The following is a 402-nucleotide window of genomic DNA, read 5'->3' on the forward strand; positions in this document are numbered from 1 at the left end:
CACACCAGCAAATTTCATCAAAGTATCTCACGAAAACAGTTAATGGAGATGATAACTGCTGGTGTTTATCGAGCCTATAACACTTGGATTGCTGACACGATCCACGGGAAGCCAACCCCAAATCAGGATGAGAAGCTTGCCGCCACAAAACAGGTTGTAAGTGAGCAGCTCGTGGGGAGGTCAGCCAACAGCGTTCGTGTGGGGGTAATATAGTTTGCACTTGTTTTTTTTTTTATGCGCTGTGTCTCACCGGTGCCTCGCCTCCATGCACTCTTCTCTTGGGAGTGTTCCATGTGCTCTTCGCTGGTTGGTAGTGCCATGCAGGTCTCTCTCTCTTGCCGCTCGCAGCCAGTATTGTTGCTTGAGCTGGAAGTCTGCCTCAGGGGTGGTGCTTGCACTCCA

At 50.5% G+C, this 402-nt stretch overlaps 1 protein-coding gene across 6 annotated transcripts in view; it reads left to right on the plus strand.

The window, feature by feature from the left end:
* The window catches only part of LOC119591899 (calcium uptake protein 3, mitochondrial-like), a 50,562-nt gene that overhangs the window by 33,325 nt on the left and 16,835 nt on the right, over nucleotides 1-402 (plus strand). For 2 of the 6 annotated variants that reach the window (XM_037940647.1, XM_037940648.1), the window contains one exon: nucleotides 40-204. The exons of 2 other annotated variants lie outside the window; for them this stretch is intronic. In XM_037940647.1, the coding sequence (XP_037796575.1) occupies nucleotides 40-204 (165 nt within the window). The remainder of the gene's footprint in view (nucleotides 1-39; nucleotides 205-402) is intronic. 2 more of the 6 variants (XM_037940650.1, XM_037940649.1) reach the window with 1 other exon arrangement.

This window comes from Penaeus monodon, chromosome 29 (assembly GCF_015228065.2).
Source record: "Penaeus monodon isolate SGIC_2016 chromosome 29, NSTDA_Pmon_1, whole genome shotgun sequence".
Lineage (NCBI taxonomy): Eukaryota > Metazoa > Arthropoda > Malacostraca > Decapoda > Penaeidae > Penaeus > Penaeus monodon.